Source organism: Cydia pomonella, chromosome 1 (assembly GCF_033807575.1).
Source record: "Cydia pomonella isolate Wapato2018A chromosome 1, ilCydPomo1, whole genome shotgun sequence".
In the NCBI taxonomy this organism is placed as follows: Eukaryota; Metazoa; Arthropoda; class Insecta; order Lepidoptera; family Tortricidae; genus Cydia; species Cydia pomonella.
Genome location: NC_084703.1, coordinates 48,157,900 through 48,178,417, shown reverse-complemented (window position 1 = coordinate 48,178,417; position 20,518 = coordinate 48,157,900). Strand labels below are relative to the sequence as shown.

General features: G+C 36.8%; 2 protein-coding genes across 11 annotated transcripts in view; one reads left to right on the top strand and one right to left on the bottom strand.

Annotated features, from left to right (window-relative positions):
- Positions 1 to 20,518, bottom strand: part of LOC133528887 (ecdysone-induced protein 74EF) — a 309,196-nt gene that overhangs the window by 211,692 nt on the left and 76,986 nt on the right. For 6 of the 10 annotated variants that reach the window (XM_061866412.1, XM_061866406.1, XM_061866382.1 and 3 more), the window contains exon 2: positions 18,451 to 18,522. The exons of the other annotated variants lie outside the window; for them this stretch is intronic. The gene's annotated coding sequence lies outside the window, so the exon portion shown is untranslated. The remainder of the gene's footprint in view (positions 1 to 18,450; positions 18,523 to 20,518) is intronic. 10 annotated transcript variants of the gene reach the window in all.
- Positions 1 to 20,518, top strand: part of LOC133529081 (U7 snRNA-associated Sm-like protein LSm11) — a 63,415-nt gene that overhangs the window by 40,671 nt on the left and 2,226 nt on the right. Inside the window, exon 3 of the mRNA XM_061866705.1 lies at positions 19,600 to 19,747. Within this exon, the coding sequence (XP_061722689.1) occupies positions 19,600 to 19,747 (148 nt within the window). The remainder of the gene's footprint in view (positions 1 to 19,599; positions 19,748 to 20,518) is intronic.

Genomic DNA, 20,518 nt, shown 5'->3' with positions numbered 1-20,518 from the left:
ATCGGACACAGTGACCTCAGCGCGGCCTTGGACTTGGGCCCGTGACCAACGTGCCAATGTTGCGTAGACGTTGCATTCAGAGCTGACATAACTGTAGGCAGTTTATATATCTTGAAGTTACAGTCGTTCCTAGACCCATCCCTACTAATCCAGGATCTCTCTTCCATCGTGACCAACAAACCTTCCCTTTTGCGTGGTTGGAAATTGAAATCAGAGCTGACATACCTGTAATGAGACTCTCATGGCTTAATCTTAATAATTCTGTAGTAACATCTCTTAATGGTTTCATAAACGATGTTTAAATCTTGTATCGAACGACTATCCGTCTCCTAATTCACAATCTGCAATGAATCTACTGGGAAGAGAGGCCTTGGACTTGGGCCCGTGACCTATATGCCACTGTTCAGGATACGATGCATTCAGAAATGACATAACGGTAGGCAGTTTGAATATCTCTCTCTCCCATCGTGACCAACAAGCCACCACTGTCGCGTGGTTGGAAATTGTTCACATTCGATGTTCAAATCTTGGGCCCAACGACTGTTCGTCTCTGATAATCCAGGATCCGCAACAAATCCACTGGAAGAAGAGGTCTTGGACTTGAGCCCGTGACCGATATGCCACTGTTGCATACATTGCATTCAGAGCTGACATAACTGCAGGCAGTTATCTTAGAGTCAACGACTGCTGGTTTCTTGGTTGGGATGAATCTTGAACTCAATTACTGTTTTATAAACGCCTGTAACTTGAATCATGATGTACTTAATGAACAAAAGTGATATAACAACAGAAAACCATGAAAATTGCAACTTCCAGTTAACATACTTAAATAGACTTAAAATGGCCATAATTTGCTAAAACTACTACTAATCTACTGTTTATGTTTAGCCTGATGGTTGACTGGTAGAATGCTTTTAGACATTATATTCTTGTACTTTATCTGTTATATTGTGCAATAAAGTTTAAATAAATAATAAAAACTTACCCCCTTTTATATTCTACCATTTGCGAAATTTAGTTTACCGAAGCATAAAAAAATATAATTTTTAAAAAGAGACTTCAGATTGTATTGTTGTTTAACAATTCCGGCTCATTATAAACATTAAGACTTGTATACCTACGGTGTTCCCTTTGCCATCCCAACATTTCTACCCAATCTTCATCCAAAAATACACCAAGGCAACTTACCAAAACATTTACAATAAGTTTTTGGCAAAGAACTAATTTTTGGTACAAGTTTTTATAGATCATTGTATTTTTATTTCCACAGGCAGCTAATACTCATCGAGACAATTGTAATAACCCCAAAAACAATTAGGTTGCGTTGTTTTATCACAGTGTTCCCATGGTCACCTCATGTCTCTATCGTCAGATAAGCTCCATGTATCATAAATATCATAATATTGCATCCGATTTATACATGTATGCAAAATTTCAGAGCAATCTATAATCGGGAAGAGGGTCAAATTTAGCTTCCAAGATTTGACCCATATTAACGGGACACGAACGCACAAATATTGAGATGCTTTGACTGAAAGGTAGGTAGACGTCTTCGTGAATGACACGATCTACCCCTGACAGCATCCATTACATTACATATACACAATCATAATAAGTAATGTTCCGATTCCATATAATAAAGCTTAGTCTTGATGACGTTTATAATATCATAATTCTATATAATAAAGTCTTGTCTCAGATCTCACTTATCATTACTGCCTCTAATCTAACACTACAGTCCTAGATAAGGGCCCCGAATGCTGACCTTCCCCCTTGGACTTGGCCTTACCGAGGCTCCATTGAGTCATCTATTGACGGCTACTCCAAGGCTGAGTCAATAAATTTGAGGGCATACTGATCAAACATTTGTACGGTCGGGTGATGCGTGGCTTGCGTCGGTAAACAGCCGAATACACGAGTGCTTACACAGACAAAGCACCATGGGCAATTTTGTATGGCGCCTGGTCCAAAAACCAACAGAAATGAGAGTTCGCTCATTAGAGAGGTATTTCTATGTACTTTATTTAGTTCTATGGGCACTAAGCGGAATTCCATTGCAGAACTGAGATATTGGAATTTTAGTCAAAATGTCGTCACCTTTATTAACGAGGCAATAGAGTCCAAGTAAGTTAATTAATTGCTGCAGGGTAGATGTTAACGCACCGCTGGGTGAGCGCGGCAAATGGTCGCGCTTGCCTAGCGGTGGACTCTATTTCCTAGGTAATAAGGGTGATGACATTTTGACTAAAATACCAATATCTCAGTTCTGCAATGGAATTCCGCTTGGTGCCCATAGAACGAAATTAAGTACATAGACATACCTATCGAGTGACCTAATTTTCAACTCTGTTGGTTTTTGGACCATTTTGAGGCATATAAGTCCTTTAATTTCAGTACCATTTCATATCTTGTTACAGTGACAATCATTGTGAACGTCGCTAGAACCTTATAGGCACCATTCATTTATTACGTACTACGATTTAGGGGGGAGGGGGACCCTGTCTCATTTTTTTTCTTACAAGGGGGTGGGAGGGAGTCTATATTTCTTACGTAAGATCACAAAGATGCGTAAAGTTAAGATTATATACTTTAAAAACCTATTGATTCTGTCAGATTTTAATCAGTCCAGTCCAGGCCTACTTTCCGAGAGGATTTGAGACCCTGGATTAATCGAGATCGTAGGTAAAAATAAAAGTCACTTTATATTCTTACGTAATCAATAGTAGGAGAGGGTTAACTTATTATTTTTGTTTTACCTCGCACTTGGCGAGGTGGGGGGCCAAAATTGCCAAAAATCGTCTTACCCAATAAATTAATGGCGCATTGTGACAAGACGAAATTCGAAATGGTCCTGAAATTAAATTCCTTGACCCTACTCGTACCTCTCCCGTCAAACGATGGTCCCTACGACAGACTAAATTTTTTTTTTGAAATTTGGTTTTACCGTATTTTTATTAGCTAAATGTTACATTTCTATATAAATTAATGTACTAAACTTCCAAAAAATGTCTACAAACATTTGACGTGACAGATACTCATTGGGACCATCATTCGACGCGAGAGGTACTTCAGTTGTCAATGTTGATGATGTCCAGACATGTACGTTCCTGTATCGATAAATTAAGCTATCGATAGTTTTTCCATCAGTCAGACGTGCTCGTCAAAATCACACCAGCTCTTCACAAAACGTCAGTCAGTTGCTGCCGGAACAGTGACGTAACGATGCGACGCTCACGCCGTGCTCCAGATACCGAACTCTCGATTTCCATCGGTCACGGGCAAGTGACGCTTCTGGTATATCACTCGATTGTTCGTGCTCGACTCGCGACTGCCCAAGTGTTAATGGTAGCACACTGCGAATTTTTGCAGCGATGCAGTCGCGATGTTGTCGCTGGTCATATATCCTCACATACGTCGATTCAATATCGATACAGTCGCGATGTAAGTTAAATTTCCAGTGTTAGAGCAAATTTTGGAGCAAAGTAGGCACAGCGGTTAATTATCTTTGTTAGATGGCAATTGTGAGTGCTGAAACAGATGCCAGAAAATATTAGGCTTACAGTTGAAGCTTGAAGTTATTGTTATAAACAGGCTTATGATGTTCAACGCGCGCCTGGAATGTTCACTGAGTGGAGCACTGACGGCTTCCACGCAGTGCTGCGAAAAAGGGTGGCGTCCCTGTGGGACCGCTAGCGGGGCAGCACCAACACGCTGAAGTGGTTTCGGATAGAAGGGATAGCCCTCTTATCACTCATTGGATGTCTATGCATGTACGATCCAATGAGCACTATACTTTTTACGTAGGTATATATCTATTTATTATTGTTACTAACATAATGTTGAAAACAAACATTGATATAGGTAAAAAACTTAAGTAAGTCACCTGTTGTATGTAGTTGTGACGTGTTCGAATAGAAATTTGTTTTGTTTGTGTTTGTCTTTTAACACGTCACAACTACATACAACAGGTGACTTACTTAAGTTTTTTACCTATACCTGGTGTCTGAAATAAATTTTATTTTAATAAAGCGCGGTTGTTTTTTGCGAATACGATAAACGCGTCCTTGAACGCATGCGTCAAAGGAAAGTAGGAAAAATGACAATGCGCTTACCGCTGCGTTTACCGCGTCAAACAGTGTAGTGACATTAGATTATCTGATGTAAAATGGGTGGCGATAAATATTTTAGGTGAATATTATCCGTTTCGCTATTGGAAGCGACTCCTAAAACTAGTGCGATAAGGACAACGGCAGATTAGGCGAAAAATCCTGCGTGAAAATCTCAAAAAACGATGTATCGTACTCGACTGTTTCTCCAAAACTTAACCAAATGTAACGAAGTTTTGACATATAAATGGTAATGCAATTATCTCTGTCGGACTGTTTTGCTTTTTAGGCTAATATATTTCAGTTTTGAATACCATGCTTCTCTTTGCGGCCTAGTAAATTAGGCCGTTTTTGCGAATATTTGAAGTGCTAGCGCCGTAAGAAACAAATATATCAAAACAGTCCGACATAGATATTAATAATCATAATTTGTGTTGAAAAAATCATTGCTCTAGCTTCGAAAACCACGGAGGAAACAGTCGAGTACGTTTGTATGGAGAAATGACCACTGTCAAATTTGTGATTCTTACATGACCTTTAAATGCTTTTAACAATAGCATCGATGACAAATTGGAGATTAAGACACTATCACTAAATGTAAGATAGTATAATCTTTATATACAATAAAACCGCCCAGTATTTAGTGAACCGGTTTTAAATTAAAACATGTCTTTATGCTACTTCGGATAAAGCATCACGCCCACGGAAACCCACATGAGAAATATCTATCTCAAGGTCGACTCGTAGAAGGTTTTATGCAGTTTTTATAACTGTACGCCTTTTTTGGCTGTCGCAGCCAGTATCTATCTATAGTATGTGTGAAGTGAGAACTTAAGAAGTAGGTTCAACCGGCAGAGTTTTTGGAAAATTGTAGCGCATTTATAGGTTGCCAATAATTAAATTAGCAATCTTCAGGCCTTTTTCTAGTAAGTTCACAGATTTGTAACATGATTTCTTGACTTTCACTCGATAGAAAAAAAAAATTGGTCAAAAAGGCACCGTTAATATTTAGAAAATTGCTTCTAAATATGCGCAAAATCGAACGCATCGATTACTTTTTTCTGTTAAAACTTACAAAAAATGAAAATTAAAAATGATATTGCCGAAAATTAAATTTTTGGTACAAGCTTTTGTCGCTGACTGTACTTTTCTTACCACAGGCAACTAAATCTCATCGTGCTACTTCTAAAAACTCCAAACACAATTAGGTTACGCTGTTTCATCACAGAGTTCCTATGGCCACCTGTCTCCATCATCATATCAGCTCGATGGTACCATAACATTGCATTGTCACCCGACACATGTATGCAAATTTTCAGCTCAATAGGGCAAGTTAAGCCCTCTCGCTCACACTTACGCTCAGTGAGAGTGAGAGAAGAACTCTGGTCAAGTTTGGTATCATTTTCGTATGAAGGACAAGGAATTCATTTATGTAATAGTCGTTGTAATTTTCATACAAAATACTTTTTCTTTCCCAAGTAAATTTATATGTATTTTTCGTTACTATTGTGGTCTTTATTAGCCCTAAAAAAACTAGTTCCGTAGCCAAATGGCAAAAAACGGAACCCCTATAGATTCGTCATGTCCGTCTGTCTGTCCGTTTACCTATGTCACAGCCACTTTTTTCCGAAACTATAAGAACTATAGTGTTCAAAATTGGTAAGTAGATGTATTCTATGAACCGCATTAAGATTTTCACACAAAAATAGAAAAAAAAAACATTAAGTTTTGGGGGTTCCCCATACTTAGAACTGAAACTCAATTTTTTTTTGTCATCAAACCTATACGTACGTCGGATAGTTCTTCAAAAATGATATTGAGGTTTCTAATATCATTTTTTCTAAACTGAATTGTTTGCGCGAGAGACACTTCCAAAGTGGTAAAATGTGTCCCCCCCCCCCCCCTGTAACTTCTAAAATAAGAAAATGATAAAACTAAAAAAAATATATGATGTACATTACCATGGAAACTTCCACCGAAAATTGGTTTGAACGAGATCTAGTAATTAGTTTTTTTAATACGTCATAAATAGTACGGAACCCTTCATGGGCGAGTCCGAATCGCATTTGGCCGCTTTTTTTGTAAAAAAAATTGTAGCACGGCACGGCAATCCATGGAAGCAATTTTATTATTTTTATTAGTCACTTGGGAAAGAGACCGGGAAGTGGGGATCCCACCGGGAGTGACAATTGTCAATGTCGTTCATTGTCAATGGCGGTAGTCGCGACAACTGGGTTAGGGTCCAGAGTAAACGGTGTCAAAGTCAAAGCCGAATTCAGAGGGCCTTAACTAACAACGCTAAGCACTAATTTTGAATTTTGACCGACCTGTTCCTATCTGTACGAGTATCTCACGTGCATAATTATACAGGCTGTTTATTTAGCGGACAGGGTGGATGGCCTATGTTTAAATACCTGCTGCATGACTCATGTGCGCAGGAATAAATAATAATAATAAATATTATAGGACATTATTACACAAATTGACCAAGTCCCACAGTAAGCTCAATAAGGCTTGTGTTGAGGGTACTTAGACAACGATATATATAATATATAAATATTTATAAATACTTAAATACATAGAAAACACCCATGACTCAGGAACAAATATCCATGCTCATCACACGAATAATTGCCCTTACCAGGATTTGAACCCGGGACCATCAGCTTCGTAGGCAGGGTCACTACCCACTAGGCCAAACCGGTCATCACAGGAATAAGTGAGTACCTAGGCGGATTTTCTTGAATCAGCTTATTTATTTATTTATAAGAAGCTCAAGTATAGTATATAGTTTGCTATAGTTAAATACATATGTATATATTTATTAACATTAGCGTTCAGATAAAAATTGTCACTAACGCAAAATGTTCCAAGTTGGTCGTGAATAAATAATTTATTATATATATTTAGTCACCTGCAATAATTTACGGGGTGAATATATAGGTTATACTGAGCAACTTTTACTATGGGACCAATCTCTAAATCGCGAAAATAAAAACGGCTGTGAAAGAGTATACATTTTTTTGGTGCCAAATCGGCGGAAAACTACAGAAAAAACAACGTATACATTGCAAGAGAGTTTGTTTCGCGTGCGTTACACCGAGTGAAAGTATGATATGATAGTTTACACGCACTGCAGGCGTAGCTCATGCGATGGTTAGATTCGCTACCACAGTTTATGAGCAAAACGGTCGTTCAACTTAACCCTTTGAACGCTATAACGTCATAAAATAACAAGTTTTAATAACAAAATGACCTCCGAAAAAATAAGAATAGGCCTCCTCGCCCCTATATTACGTAAGAATCTAAAGGCAATAATCGGACAGACAGACGGACATGACGAATCTATAAGGGTTCCGTTTTTTGCCATTTGGCTACGGAACCCTAAAAAATGAACGCCTCAACAAATTAATTTTTGGAACGTTTATTTGTTTAAGCTCTTAGCCGACTTTGATAGCATAGTGTGGAAGTATTATTTTAAACGTCATAATTTAATAGAAATTTATAAAAATTGCATCTTTGTGATATTACGTAAGAACGATGAAAACCCCCTCCCACCTCCTTGTAAGAAAAAATAAGACTTGTTCGACCCCCTTCTCATCTCACCGTACGTATTATTGTCAACATCTTTGTACACTGCAGTTAAACAATCAATCTTATCTTATCTTATCTTATCTTATCTACGTAATAAATGAATGGCCCCCTACCCACTTTATGAATGGTTCATGAAAAATAGTTAAAGTACATTGTACACATGATATTATTAGTAAAAAATATTTCTTTTATATACCTATTTATAATAACATTTTCCATAATGTCAATATTCGGATAGAAAAATGGGAGCGACATTATTTCTTACGCTGACATTATTTCTGTAAAGTTTAGGGCTCAGGACACTATTCCTAGGCTTTCCAACAACAATAGAATGCTTCTAAAAATGTAATACTTTTCTACTGTGTAATAAGCTGCAATTTTGATACCTAAATAAATCATTTTTCATTTTCATTTTCATTTTCATTTTCATTCATTTCATTTTCAACTGTAACTATTTATTTTCTACCTTAATGACGACCATACCGTTCTTGGTGAAATAATAAATAAATAAATAAATATTATAGGACATTATTACACAAATTGACAAGTCCCACAGTAAGCTCAGTAAGGCTTGTGTTGAGGGTACTTAGACAACGATATATATAATATACGAGTATAAATATTTATACATACTTAAATACATAGAAAACACCCATGACTCAGGAACAAATATCCATGCTCATCACCCGAATACATGCCCTTACCAGGATTTGAACCCGGGACCATCAGCTTCGTAGGCAGGGTCACTACCCACTAGGCCAAACCGGTCGCCGAAATTATTTATACAATTGTAATTTAAAAACTTAAGTCATTTTAAATGAATTATTAATTGTCACATATTTTTCCTATTTATATAACGTAAAACAAACTGACGATCACAATATAAATTCCTAAGAATTTACTACGCGTAGTTTTAAGTGAAATTGTATATTGTGAGATAAATAAATCATATCATATCATATTATATCATATCATATCGCATCATATTATATCATATCATATCATATTACGTTTGTATGGAGAACCGGTCATCCCCTTCCCCTTAAAGGGCTGTCAACACCCTATTTAGTTTTTTTTTAATTATTATAAACTGATCGGCGATTGGCTCTTGTCACACCTGATGGAAAGTGAAGACAGGAGCTAAGATGGAGCTCACTCATTGATGTTACTTAAGTATTTTTTTAAGAAAAACCATTTGTTATAGTATCTTCTTCCTCGCGTTGTCCCGGCATTTTGCCACGGCTCATGGGAGCCTGGGGTCAGCTTGACAACTAATCCCAAGATTTGGCGTAGGCACTAGTTTTTACGAAAGCTACTGCCATCTGCCCTTCCAACCCAGAGGGTAAACTAGGCCTTGTTGAGATTAGTCCGGTTTCCCCACGATGTTTTCCTTCACCGAAAAGCGACTAGTAAATATCAAATGATGTTTCGTACATAAGTTCCGAAAAACTCATTGGTACGAGCCGGGGTTCGAACCCGCGACCTCCGGGTCTAGGCCACCAGCGCTTCCTATTTGTTATAGTATAATAAACAAAAATGTATGTTAATATTCATTATACTTCAAAGACCGTATGCGATACATGATTGGACGAAATCGGCTAGATACTCGTAGAAAATAATTGCAAAGATTGGTCTTAAAGTCACTATTAAACGGTTCTGTCTTCATTGTTTTGACTTATGAGTTACGGAAAAGAAATTTGAAATAGAGGTGGATTGTCAAATAAAACTCTGCAGTCACAATGCCACCTTTCGACACATTACTAAAACTTTTAGAACGCCATTTGACTTTGGTCCTTATCCTTTCACTGATATATGCTTTATTCGTTAAATAATCAAAAAGTGGCGCCATCTTACCGGGCACAACCTATGTTTTTTCAATAGTTTTTATATTATTCCCTTGACCAGGTCCGGTAACATTGATAGTGCTATCTCATTTACTCCGATACAAATAGACAGTGTGCGCACTTTCAATATTGACAGTCTCTTAAATATAGGTTGTAAACGCATATTTACAAACACATAAAGAGCAGGCTAAAAAACGACCTTGAACGAATCCGTACTTAAAAAAAACTGTGACCGTCGACCCCAAGAGAAAGCAAATGTACGCGCGGCCTTGAGTAAGGCCGTGCTTAACTGAAACTTATCAAAACACAACCTTATTAACAGTGACGTAACGTCCAAATCAGATCAACGTATGACGACGCTGGAAAAAAATGTAAATTGATGCTCCACGCACGATTTTAAACCTTATTTGCGTGTAGATTGAGTTTAAATTTGATCGGTTTAGTTGGTATGATAGGTAGGTTGTAAGTGAAAGTGACATGACGTTAACGCGGAAGCGAGTCGCGCACGCGTTTAAATATCAACCTTATTGATATCTGATTAGAGTCTCATATTGATTGAAATGGAGTGAAGGTGTTTGATACTTGTGACTGTATCAGGTTGCTTTTTAGCTTGTGACGTCACGTGACGTAGAAATTGGATTGTGCTGTGTGACTGTTGTGCATTTTAGTGTCGATAAGTACGTTGTCTTTCTTCCAAATTGATGTTAAGTGGTATTTCCATTGCTTACATGTAAGTGAATTTATGATTTTATTCGTACAAATTGGCAAATTCTGGGTTTGACTCTTATTTCTGATTTGTTTTGTTATTGAATGTGATCTATTAACACCTACATATTATTGATCCTCACAAAAAAGGAGCACGAGGATGAATCATCTCTTTCTAGTCATTCAGTTACCATGATTACGTTCCCATGCACCTATTCGTCATATGAAAACCAAGCAATCTTTCAAATTTCATTTTAAAAAATACCTTTTGGAGAAGCAAACTTTGGGAGTCCCTCATGGTTACCTGGTTGCTGATTACCGAATTTAGTCTTCACTAATACTATTATTTTATTTGGTCTTAGTAATACATAACGTATATAAAATGATTTTCTTCTTATAATTACACTTGACACTACGTATTACTTAAGCATGCTAATCACACTGACACTTCAATATCATAACTTTGCAAGTACTCACTTTCAATGATAATTATGTCACTGGTTTTATAAACAAGGTATTTAGGTAAGTACTAACTTTGAATATTGCATATTTTACACTGTATCTTGGTTGACGTGATCTGGTCCTGGCAGAATATCAGTGCCTCTCCCATAGGGTGAAGCGTAATACTGAGCCAGAACCCTTTTGTTTTGCTGCGACGCACACAACATTTCCTATATGTATGGAACAGTATTATTTAAATGTTTTTTTTTTTCTACTTCTATTTTGTATAAATGTGTATTTCTCTCGTATAATTTTGTATTATCTGTTTTTTTGTCATTTTATTAATTGTATTTCCTGTGTGTATTGTGGCAAACAAATAAACGGATTATCTATCTATCATGTGTTACTATTTAAACCTTTATTATGATGGGTTTAAATTAACCAAACATGTATTTAGTACAACATGGTACAGTTTTTCTTACAAAATTTGCTATTATTGTTCTCTGGCTGACTGGACTCAATAACAATAAATAAATTAAAAGTGGAAAAATCACTGTCTTTGTGGGACTTGAACCCACGACCACTGGATTTTATACTACGTCGGTGGCAAACAAGCACATGGCCTGCCTGATGGTAAGCAGTCTCCGTAGCCTATGTACGCCTGCAACTCCAGAGGAGTTACATGCACGTTGCCGAACGTTTCAAGTCTCACCCAAGACAGTGAATTTCTCCACTTTTTATTTATTTCTAAGCTTAACAGCATTGTTAGCAGACGTTTTTGCTTGATCCAAATTAATTGAACAATAAATAGTTGATCCACCAATACAAGTGCTACTTAAATATTAACCCCCTTGTTCACAAAACTTACAGTCCCCGGCCGGTAAGAAGTCAATGTTGACAGCTATCAAGTTTTTGCACTCTCATATTTACGAAGCGAAAACCTACCATTTAACTGATAGCCTTAGCCTAATTGTGTTTTTTGTTGCGGATATTATTTTTGCGTTTACTGCATACACGTTTTTTCATTTTACATTTTGAAAAAAAAAAAACATATTGTAGAATAAGTAAAGTTTTTATTTTATTTACAGATAACTTATTGCGAGTTTCCTTTAAAGCTAAAGTCTGTCTGTAGGTATGTCTAAACCAAGTCACGTAGTGTCGCAGTCGCAGCCAAAAAGGCGTTCCTCACTAAGTTTTTACAGAAACAGATTTTCACAAGAATTGTCATTATCTCTAAAGCAAGACCGATTTTAGAAAACTTTGTATGACATTTTGGTCTTTAAATGCCTAGAATACACATTTCAAATCTGTCGGCTTTTATCAGTGTGTATAAGGCACAATTCATAATTGTCACAATTGACTTCTACCTCTTACAAACATTTGTTAAATGTTGTCTCTTCATATTGCTGGGGCCACACTAACGGGAAACGCCGTTGATTATCGCGATAATCCACGGTGTTTCCCGACAGTGTAGCCCTGGTATAACAAACAGAAATGTCAAAATGACGGATAAGAACGAAAGATTATCAACAGTTTATTAGATTTGACAGACCTTTATGGATAACGCCATTGCTCATCCATTTTGCCTTTGCAGTAGTCAGGTAAAAACCGTGAAGATCTACGAGCAGATCAGTAAAAATAGAGCAAGTATTGCGTAATAAGTATACTATATGGATCACTGCCCTTGGCTTTGGTACGGCGCTGCCAAAACCGACGGCCATGACAGTCTCATGATTTTATACGTGATCATGTGTCTTCATAGAAACTATGAAACAGCTGTATAATGACCTTTATTCTGATACTAGGTGTTTGGGATTCCGCTATATACCTTGGGCTCGCCACCGGACAGATTTTAACCACGTATTCCTAAGGTCATAAGCAGTAAAAATGCTGCGTAACTTATAAATGGAACACACCTAACTTAGGAACAATATATACACAAATAAAGGCCCTTACCGGGATTCTTACCCAGGACCATCGGATTCATAAGCAAGCTCACTACCAACTAGGCCAGACCGATAACGTGAGAACCCGAGAACCTGTTCATTAGTAAACCGCCTAATGTGCGTCAGCTAGCTAGCTAGGCTAATCCAACCAGCCCAACTTCTCAAGACTATCAAACCTTTGATGTTGAGTAGGACAACCTCGGGGAGATTCGAAATGTTTTGCCCTATATGGAGCCAATCCGCTGCATTATAGTAAGCGTTATTGTAAGGACGTAAGGTCCAACAATGGTCAGTAAAAGGCGCCATTAGCACTAGGAAGCGTGGGTAATTTTGCAATCGGGGACGATTGTTAGGGCTAGCTCGGGACGTCTGTGCGTTGACCTAAGCTCGGACTTCGTACAGCGGCGGGGTTACCTAGCTAAAGTAACGACGCTAAGCGCGAAGACTTTACATTGACCTGCCTGTTACTATCTCTATCACACCTCTCTATCACAACACACTTGCCTACCTATAAATGCACTGGAATACTGGAAATAGTATCAACTGTCAATTATCAAGTTAGTGAAATACACGCCTAAATTAGGCGGCCTAATAGTCATTGGTCAGAAAATATTTGTTCAAACGGTATGGTGTCATAAAATTATAACATATGTATCAAATGGTCACGAATCAAATCAATTTTCGTGCCATATTTATACGCATATGAAGCATCAGAAACGACCAATCGGGCCTTGCCAGTGATTGTTTATATGGCTCACTCACGAGTTAAAAGTATATTCAAGGTCCAAGGTTTTTTCTACAGGCAGAACAAAGAGATATGCGGTTTGAGCACAGGTGGATTCAATCTGGCACGAACAGGATTTAAAAACGCAGTTATGGCTCGACACTTGACCTTCTTTTTTATATATTTTTACCAAAATCATTAACACAAAGTACCAAGAACGTTTGAACACAGTATCTAGGCTATTTGTATGCTTCAACCCCTTGAACGCCACGCGTATCGTGCGCGGCGCGTCAAAGTGAACCTTGTCGGAATGCACGAAGGTTCATATTGGGATGTAGCGCGTCAGTTGACATCTTTAGCGGTCACGGTATGACGAAGAGTAGAATAAACCACCCTTTTTCGATGTTTAACATCCAGCTTCCAGTTTATTCGTAAGGGACTCACTGATTACCAGTTCGCCGGACTATATCAGCCTGACAGTTACTCGCAAAAGCTGACAATCGCGAATAACTGGCAAAACTGGTAAAAAGGGTTCCAATTAAGTCATTACATTAAAGAAGTGTTTGTTATTTCTACTCACAATCACGCCCTCCTTCGATACTTCTGGACGAAAAGTAATTTTCCCATTCCTGTACCTTTTTCCATGTATTTTTTATGCTAAAGGAATAAATATGTATGTATAAACACCTTTGGGGCACTCATAGAATCGACAAAGCTCGAATCTCTCAGTGGTGATAACATTAAAATGTCCTTCTTAACCTTTTGAACGCTTTATGTCAAACACAAACATCACAAATGCCAAGCTCCCGGGCGCAAGGGAGCTAATGTAAACCTTACTTGAAAGTGTGAAGGTTACTAGCCCTATAGGTGTTCTTGGCATTGTGGGCACGACTACTAGCGACGACTTGAGGTGTTCTTAGCGTTCAAAAGCTGTAATCGAATATGTCTATGGCGACATGTCGTGCTCTGCCCATGGGGTCTAGCCAAAAACGCCAAACCAATATAAACAATGTATTGGAATGACATATCTACAAAAGTCATATATTTTCATACATTTTTAACGTTTCAATTGGCGTTTTCTATCAACGATAAGTTACCTACAATCTTGACAAGATCGTCACAAATTTGCGTCGTCTTGCTTTTGGTAATACAAGCACTGTGCCCCGCCCACTCTGGCTCTTAAGGACAGTACAGCCACACTGATCATTATTAGACCTTACGCTTTGGTAACAAGGTTCACGACGCGTCAATCAACAGGCATGACATTGACAATGCGCGCATGGCGCCCGAAAATGACGTGCGAAAAGTTCCGCATGGAAAGTTGATCTCGCGCAAGGCCGCCTGCGTGCGCGCAGCGTAGCACATGTGTTGCGAACAGTACAACGCCCACAGTACTTAAACTACAATTTTAGAGTATACAGTAACTGGAGTAGCTTTATATATAATAATATATTAAATAACACATGCAAAACATTACTCACACATGCAAATATCAAATATCAAATATCAAACATTTATTCAGCAAATAGGCCACAGGGGCACTTTTACATGTCCATTTATACAAACAATAAATTAAAAAAAAAAACAATTACAAATATCGAATCTATGAAATAATAAATACTTTATTAGAGATGTATACTGTCTCTAAATGTCAAATTACACAAAAAAAACTATGATAAAAAAATAAAACCATAAAATACTAAAATTCTTTAGAGATGTATAAGTCTCTAAGTGTCAGAGATAAAATATAAAAATATATATTAAATTATCCTTAGAGATTTAGAGGGTCGCCAAGGCTTGAATTCTTATATAAATAATTAAAAGACAAAAAAATTAAAACAGACAAGAACCGAATGAAGTGTCTCACGTTAATGTCACTCAAAAGTAAAGTTACATACTTTAACATAACCTGTACCCCGTGTAAGCTTAAACAGACCGGTCTCCACAAACAGCACCCGTTCACGAGTATGACGTGTATCTCAGCCATCGCCATCAAAAAAACTGTATCGAATTCGAAACACGAAGATATACACGCACATCTAAATAAAATCGACACATTCTCATTTTGTCGCCCACAAACACATTACACATGGAAAGGTCTTTTTACGATTTTTTGCACATTGTGCAAGGTTTTTGACAAAGAGGTAAGTTACTGAAAGGCTTGTCCAGTTACTGTATGATTTAAAACTATACAATGCAAGTTAGTCACGAATATGTACAGAACTCCCATACAAGGACTATACGTCATGTTCTCATTATTTGCGAGTAAATACTTCTGACGCACGCTTCTCTTTCACAAAGTCTGAGTATTGGATAGCTAATTAACATATAAATTAACTGCCAGATAAAACTAACTTTGTAAAGGTATTTATTTGCCAGTTAAGCTTATTTGTAGATTGTGAAACGCCAACGATGACTTTATTCGTCAGATAAGTGGCAAGTAGCTTATTCAGGACAGGAAACAGGCCCTAAGAGTCGGTCGCACGAAATTATCTGTCACCGTTAAAGTGTTCGTAATTCTTTTTATGGTATGGAAAGTTTCATTGGTATTTGCGCAGTGTCAAGTGGCTGCAACTGGCCCTTAGTGCGGGTACCACGCACATTTAAATCATTATTCAACGTCCGTCAAAGCTATATTAGTTTGAATTTATGTGTTATAGGGCCGATTTTTCAATTCCCAGATAAATCGCCGAATAGTTATCCCACCGATAAAAATAACTGACTGTTTATTTGTTGGTTAAAGATTTTCAATTTTTCATTCCTTTTTTATCCAGAGAATAGTTATCTGTGGTTTTAACCAGCTAACTTCGTTTTAAACAAGTGTGAGCAGGATGCAAAGATACAGAATTCAACATGTTAGAGTGAAACAGAAACACAACGCTTAGTTGACATTTGATGTTTGTTGCCAAACAAAACATAACCTATTACATTACATTACTCTTATTACCCGCGTAATATACGTACACAACAGTATCGTGTTATTTAATCTTATACCTTTAAACGAGCAATTCTTGCATATATATATATATATATATATATATATATATATATATTTCCGTGATCTCAGAAACGGCTCTAACGATTTCGCTGAAATTTGGTATATGGGGGTTTTTGGGGGTATACAATCGATCTAGATTAGTCTTATGTTTGGGAAAACACGTGTTTTCGAGTTTTCATGCGTTTTTCTTTCGACGCAGAATATGGTCGCTAATTTCGAGATGCCAGCCACTGTCCGTCTGGTCCACTTTTGTTTTTTTTATATGTTCAAGTTTATATTATAATTTTTTAATTTTTATTGTTTTAGACAAGTTTAATTTAGTAATAAAATGTAGTTAAGATTATCACCTATACACCACCATATTACAATAAATAGTTACAACCGACCAAAGCTCGGTCGCCCAGGTACTTATTATTTAAATCCGAGTTGTTTTGTGATCATTTCATTGAAAAATGAGAGATATGAAAAAACGTGAACTTTGAGAAATCGGAAGTGCATTTATTTACCGAATTTTTAATAATAAATAAATAGATATATATAAGTATTAAATATTTTTTTATATATTTTTATGCTACATATATTAATAAAAGCAGATCAAGAATATAGTTTTCTTTAGATATTTACTTTTTAACACATTAGTACTATTATTGTTGTTAATATTTTTCTATTAACATTCTAATTTTTATTCTAGTAGCCAGTTCAAAGTTGTAACATAACCTAAAAACGTCCAACTTAACAGAGCGATAGGTACTAACTGGCTCTTGAACGGACAGATAACTTTATTCCTCCGTTAACGGATTTATTCCTCAGTTAACTGCTATCTGACTGTTGAAAAACTGAAGTTGCCGCTATCTATAGAATAAAACCTATCTGACTGTTTAACTGGGGATTGAAAAATCGGCCCATAAATAAATAAATAAAAATAAATAAATATTATAGGACATTATTACACAAATTGCCTAAGTCCCACAGTAAGCTCAATAAGGCTTGTGTTGAGGGTACTTAGACAACGATATATATAATATATAAATATTTATAAATACTTAAATACATAGAAAACACCCATGACTCAGGAACAAATACTTACTGTTACTGTTACTGTTATTACTTGTGAGCTTGATATTGGACTCGTTTGCAAAGGACCAAAGATGTTTAAACTAAAAAATGCATATAAAATTTTACTTATTCCGAAAATGGGCGCAAAAACAGAATCAAAAATACCTCGCGTTGGAATACTGTTTGTAATCTTGTGACTGGGCGGTATACCGTAGTATTAAGAAAATTACATTGTTATTATTGGCTGATGCGAATACTTGTCTTTGTGTTTGTGTACTTTTACAACTTATTTAAAAATACCTATGCTGAGTATGTGTACTTGTTGGTATTGGTAAGATAATATCTGTTCTTAGTACGTCGGAAGGTATAGGTTTCAGAGGTGTAGCTAATGTAGATTAACCCCCTTATTCATAAACGTCTACTAAACTTGACAAGCCGCTAATAATCGTTTGTCCCTTTCCTACGTATTGGTATGATGGAGAGGGACAAACGATTATTAGCTGCTTGTCGACTTTAGTAGACGTTAATGAATAAGGGGTTAAGTTCGTAATGCTGCAAAAATAGGTACCTAATGCTCTGCGTACGATTTCATTCGAAGACAATTTATATTACAGTACACTATTAACTTTATTCAAACCTTGTTTTTTTTCTCTATTTTAATATTAGTTTAAGAGGGAAGAATACCTTTTGAATCTAATGAAGTAACGGTAATTTTTCTATGAAATTGCATTTCGGGAGAAAACGGTTTCCATTAACTAAATCTTAACAAATCACTTTGATTTTTATATCGATCGCTTCAGCATAATATATATATATATACTAGGTTTATAGATCCGCGTTTTTGAAAATAAAATTTTAGTTTTGCAAATTAAAAAAAAAAAGGAAAACCTATGAACCTAGTTTTATACTGTGTCAATAGCATACTAAAAAATAATGGAGAATGGAAAATATTTCGTTGTGGAAAAACGTTTTATCTTTGTGTATGGACGATCATGTATACCTTCTCTCTTAACAGTAGATAAAATAGTTTACTCACCAATACGTAAGTTAAAATGAGGCACTTATTGAGCTAATTAAACACATCCACACGTTGATGTTACTCCCAGATCTGGAACAAGAAGAGATAACCTTTAGCAAAATTAAAACAAAAATACCTAACACAAGTTATATGTATTGTAAAATGGATCCCTTTCTTTCGCATAATTATCGAAAGTCATAATATAATGATAGTCATATTATCATTAGTCATAACTCTGAAACCGTTAACTTTTCAGGAATTTCCTTAGGTTATCCTATAGATAGGTTAGGTTAGGTTTGTTCTATGGCAATCCTGAAAAGTTACGCGTTTCTGAGAAAAACCAAATTATGGCTAACGAAAATGCGGACAAACAATACATTATGACTTAAAACTTTATGGGAAACAATAGAGACCCATTATAAAATCCTTTATTCATATACACCGTGTATTCTTGACCGCATTTAGAGACTAAAATGTCATGCAATGTTTTCTGAAATCGGTCTTGTTTTAGAGCTAATGACAATTTCTGTGAAAATTTGTTTCTTTTATAACTTAGTCAAAAACGCCTTTTTAGCTGTGACGCTGCCACTATGTGACTTGGTTTATATATACCTACTGACATATATTTTTGTATATATTTTTGACATAATATGTTCATTATCGATGTTTTAGTGAAAGCAGCCTTCGTAAAAATGTTAGGTTTGTCCGATGCGAACAAAATTTGCAATTTCTATTGTACTCTTTCATATTTATGTTTGTTTTAATGAGATATTATAAAGTAAGTACGCCATGTTTAAAAACACACACTTGAATTCGGAAACGTTTTTTGTTAATTACAAAAAAGTTTGCAAGATAGAGGTCTGATTATATTTTTCCTGTAAAATTTATAGTAATGTTAATATTATGTAAAAATGACATAATTTTTCTTCGGTAAACTTTGGAAATAAGGAGGGGGGGGGGGGGGATGGTATTTCACATTTTCCTCCATAAAACACATATCTAAGTTTCATAACTCGTCAGTCTACACATAATATTAGGTGTAAGATATGTCAGGGGGGAGGGGTACAATTATTATTCAAATTTTAAAATATATCGTAATAATCATAATAATCGAGTTCTCGTTTTTGCATTTATTTTCATTATATAGCACGCTCCTATTTGTTTTAGGTGATCACCAGAGGTCCGTCAGGGGTCCGCGGCACCCTCCACGGGGACCTCACAGCCTTCGACAAGCATTGGAACCTGGTGCTCACAAATGTTCTCGAGATTTACAGCAGGAAAGCGGTCAGGAAACTGAAGTACCCACCCGCGGGCGGTAAGTAGCCTTTACGGCTGTCCATCATTGGAAGCTAATGATGATGATGAGAGGTGTTAAGGAATGCCGTCAAATATCTCAGCCAAGCGAAGCGAAAGAGAGGTGTGGGCATTGTGAATATCATCTCGCTTTGTGTGGTAGGGCACAGCACAGCGGATGCCATTCCAGATTTAGACCAGAGCCCAACTGGGGATGCCAACATACCAAATAACACAAGACCCTACTCATAGTGTTATGTCCCTGCCGGTGAGTAAGGTTGCCACAGCTGAACTAGGGTGTGGAGTGTTAGGGTCGGTAACGCATGTAACACCTCTGGAATTGCAGGCGTCCGTAGGCTACGTAGACTGCTTGCCACCAGGCAGGCCGTATGCTTGTTTGCGACGTGGTATAAAAACTATTGAAGAAATGTTAAAATATTTACTTTCTACTAATATGCCAAGTAGATGACCATTATGGAAAGGGCTCTAACCTGCCATAAAAATGGATGTTTGGTTATTCTAAATACCATAAATGTTTTAATCCTTTTTCAGGCCGCACCAATCTACCAGGTTTTCCCAAAAAAAAAAAAAACATTAATCCGGCTTTGATGCTTCATTTGAAGACAAGTCACATTCCCCGAAAGTCCATTCTAATTTGAACCTTAAATCGGAATGCTAAAGTTGATATTCTATTGGCGCGCATGTGGTCGATTAATCGCACTATGCCTGGAAAAGGGTTAAGAGTGACTCAGGCGCACAGGCGACCGTAACCATGGCAACGAGTGTCAAGAAA